General features: G+C 39.4%; 1 protein-coding gene across 1 annotated transcript in view; it reads right to left on the minus strand.

The window, feature by feature from the left end:
- The window catches only part of LOC119597858, a 23,984-nt gene that overhangs the window by 7,374 nt on the left and 14,110 nt on the right, over positions 1-2,500 (minus strand). Inside the window, exons 5-6 of the mRNA XM_037947514.1 lie at positions 570-706; positions 88-200 (exon numbers count right to left, since the gene is read on the minus strand). Of these exons, the coding sequence (XP_037803442.1) occupies positions 88-200; positions 570-706 (250 nt within the window). The remainder of the gene's footprint in view (positions 1-87; positions 201-569; positions 707-2,500) is intronic.

Here is a 2,500-nt window from a genome sequence, read left to right on the forward strand (position 1 = left end):
TCTGAAATAATAACATTAATCTAAAAAATAACAAACACACAGAAAAAAAATGAAACTAGAATGAAAAAACAGTAAGGAAATATTCACCTGCAGTATAAAAGTTTGTCCCAGGCCGCCATCGTCGCCAGGAAGGCATGACACTTGCAAAGAGCTGATTGTCACGTCGAACGCCCGGCAGTTGTGTGGCGGGTCCGGCTTGCCTGTTGATAAGCCAGAAGGTAAATGATTAACGTTTGGATTCAGCGAGTGAGAGTGTTCCTTTGGGAAATCAAGCTTTTTGAATCCAGTTATTATTTTTTTTTTCCACTGCCAGTATTAATGTAAGTTTGTTATCTTTAGAATCTCTGTTGTTATCATTATTGCCCTCCACATAAGCATAACAGTTGTTATCATTATCATTATCATAATGAACACACTCTTCCACCTTTTTGTTATTATTATGACGATGATAAAAAGTGATCAGTACGCCCTTTTCTCTACGGACATACCATTCAAAAAGCCCACTTCGACAGCGACCAACCTTGACCCTTGAAACCACACCGGACCAGGAATGACCAGCCTACACTCACCCGCTGCCATGATCTGGAAGAGGCAGGGCTGCACTTGGACGCCGATCTCATTGGACGCCCAACAGAGGAGGGTACCATAGTCCAACTCGGTGACGGGTGTGTAATTCACCACAGACTCTGTTCCATTGACGACGTACCTGGGTCGAGGGTCGGGAGAAAGACTGGATGTTACGAAATTACAAAGCTGTTAACCACTGTACTAATACAAAGTATATTGCAATATCATTTTATGACCAATCAGTATCGGTATAAATTTTTCTGTATAGAAAAATGTCTTTGAAATTAATTTTTCGACTATTCTTCAATACAGAGATACTATTCAATATCAGATATTTTTTTATATACAGCTGTAAGTAATTCCAATTTCATGATCTGAGATCTCATCTATCGTGTTTCTCAGGTATCTGTAAACTATTTCTTTTTTACACTTATATATGCGTAAACAGTTGCAATAAGATTATTCTGATACATATAATGCAAGGGATATGACAAACATAAATGAAAATGAATATTTTCACAGTCTAAGAGATGTATTTGAATCTAACACACACACACACACACACACACACACACACACACACACACACACACACACACACACACACACACACACACACACACACACAGGCACGCACACATACACGTCAGAAATACATACGAAGACATATTCGAAACCGATCAAAAACATCTCTTGCACTGCATTTGTCGAAATTAGCACTTTTCTGGGATATGATAGTAATTACTGGGATACGTTTTATATTTTTAGAAACGCTTCTCGAATAAGTTGCCTTAATTAGTGTAATATTTGAAATGGATGTACATCACCATTGCTTTCCTTAATATGGGGAAATAAAATGCAATGAAACTCTTTCGTTCGCCAGCTATGATTGCCATATGGCCTGGGAATGTCCAAGACCATATCCCAAAGTTTGAAGTCATTTATACGTCCCTTTTGATTGCGAAAATTAGAAACATATCAATGTGTGTGTATGTGCAACGATATGCATGCACACACACACACACACACACACACACACACACACACACACACACAACACATACACAAACACATACACACACACACACACACATCACACACCACCACACCACACACACACACACACACACACACACACACACACACACACACACACACACACACACAAACACACACACAAACAAAAAAAATCCCTGAGCACCCACACACCCACACAAGCACGCACTCATCCACACCCACTCACACACACACACACACACGTATTGTTCTCCCACGCCCCCACCTTCGAGGAATCGAAAAACGTTGATCTAAGAGACGCCGACAAACAATGAAAGAACGGTGATCATCCTCAAAGCAACTAGATCCTCTTGCAAAAAAGAAAATATACTCTCATTCGGTGTGGCAGTAAGAAGCAATATTACACTCTGCAACATCTGAATAATCTTCAGTGTCTGATCTGTTGTCACGAACACAAATGACAGCAGATCCCGCTGCCCGCCCCCCCCTCCTTTTCTCTTCTTCTCAAATAACGTATCCTGTTTTTCTTTGCATTTCCTCATTAGTACAAAGACAATTCCGAAAACAAACAGGGATACTGAGTGAAAATCGTGCAAATTTTTCTTTTTATGTACGCAAAGACAAATTTTGCTTTGTTGTGATTAAATGGCCCATAAATACACGTACTTACAAACATACAGATAAACTTAAACACACACACAAGAAAGGCAGAAACACAGATTCATGTACGTATGTATGTACAGACAAGTATATATGCACCGTACGCATCTCATAATTTATAGGCACTCAACAAAAGATATTCGTTAGAAGGGAACTTAACATGATGAAGGGAGACTAATTGCAGTCTGAAATTCACATGTACAGTGTGTACAGCTGAACACGCTCCAACATTTATAGCAACTTGTAATCTAGAGAA

The sequence above is a fragment of the Penaeus monodon genome, chromosome 40 (assembly GCF_015228065.2).
Source record: "Penaeus monodon isolate SGIC_2016 chromosome 40, NSTDA_Pmon_1, whole genome shotgun sequence".
NCBI lineage: Eukaryota > Metazoa > Arthropoda > Malacostraca > Decapoda > Penaeidae > Penaeus > Penaeus monodon.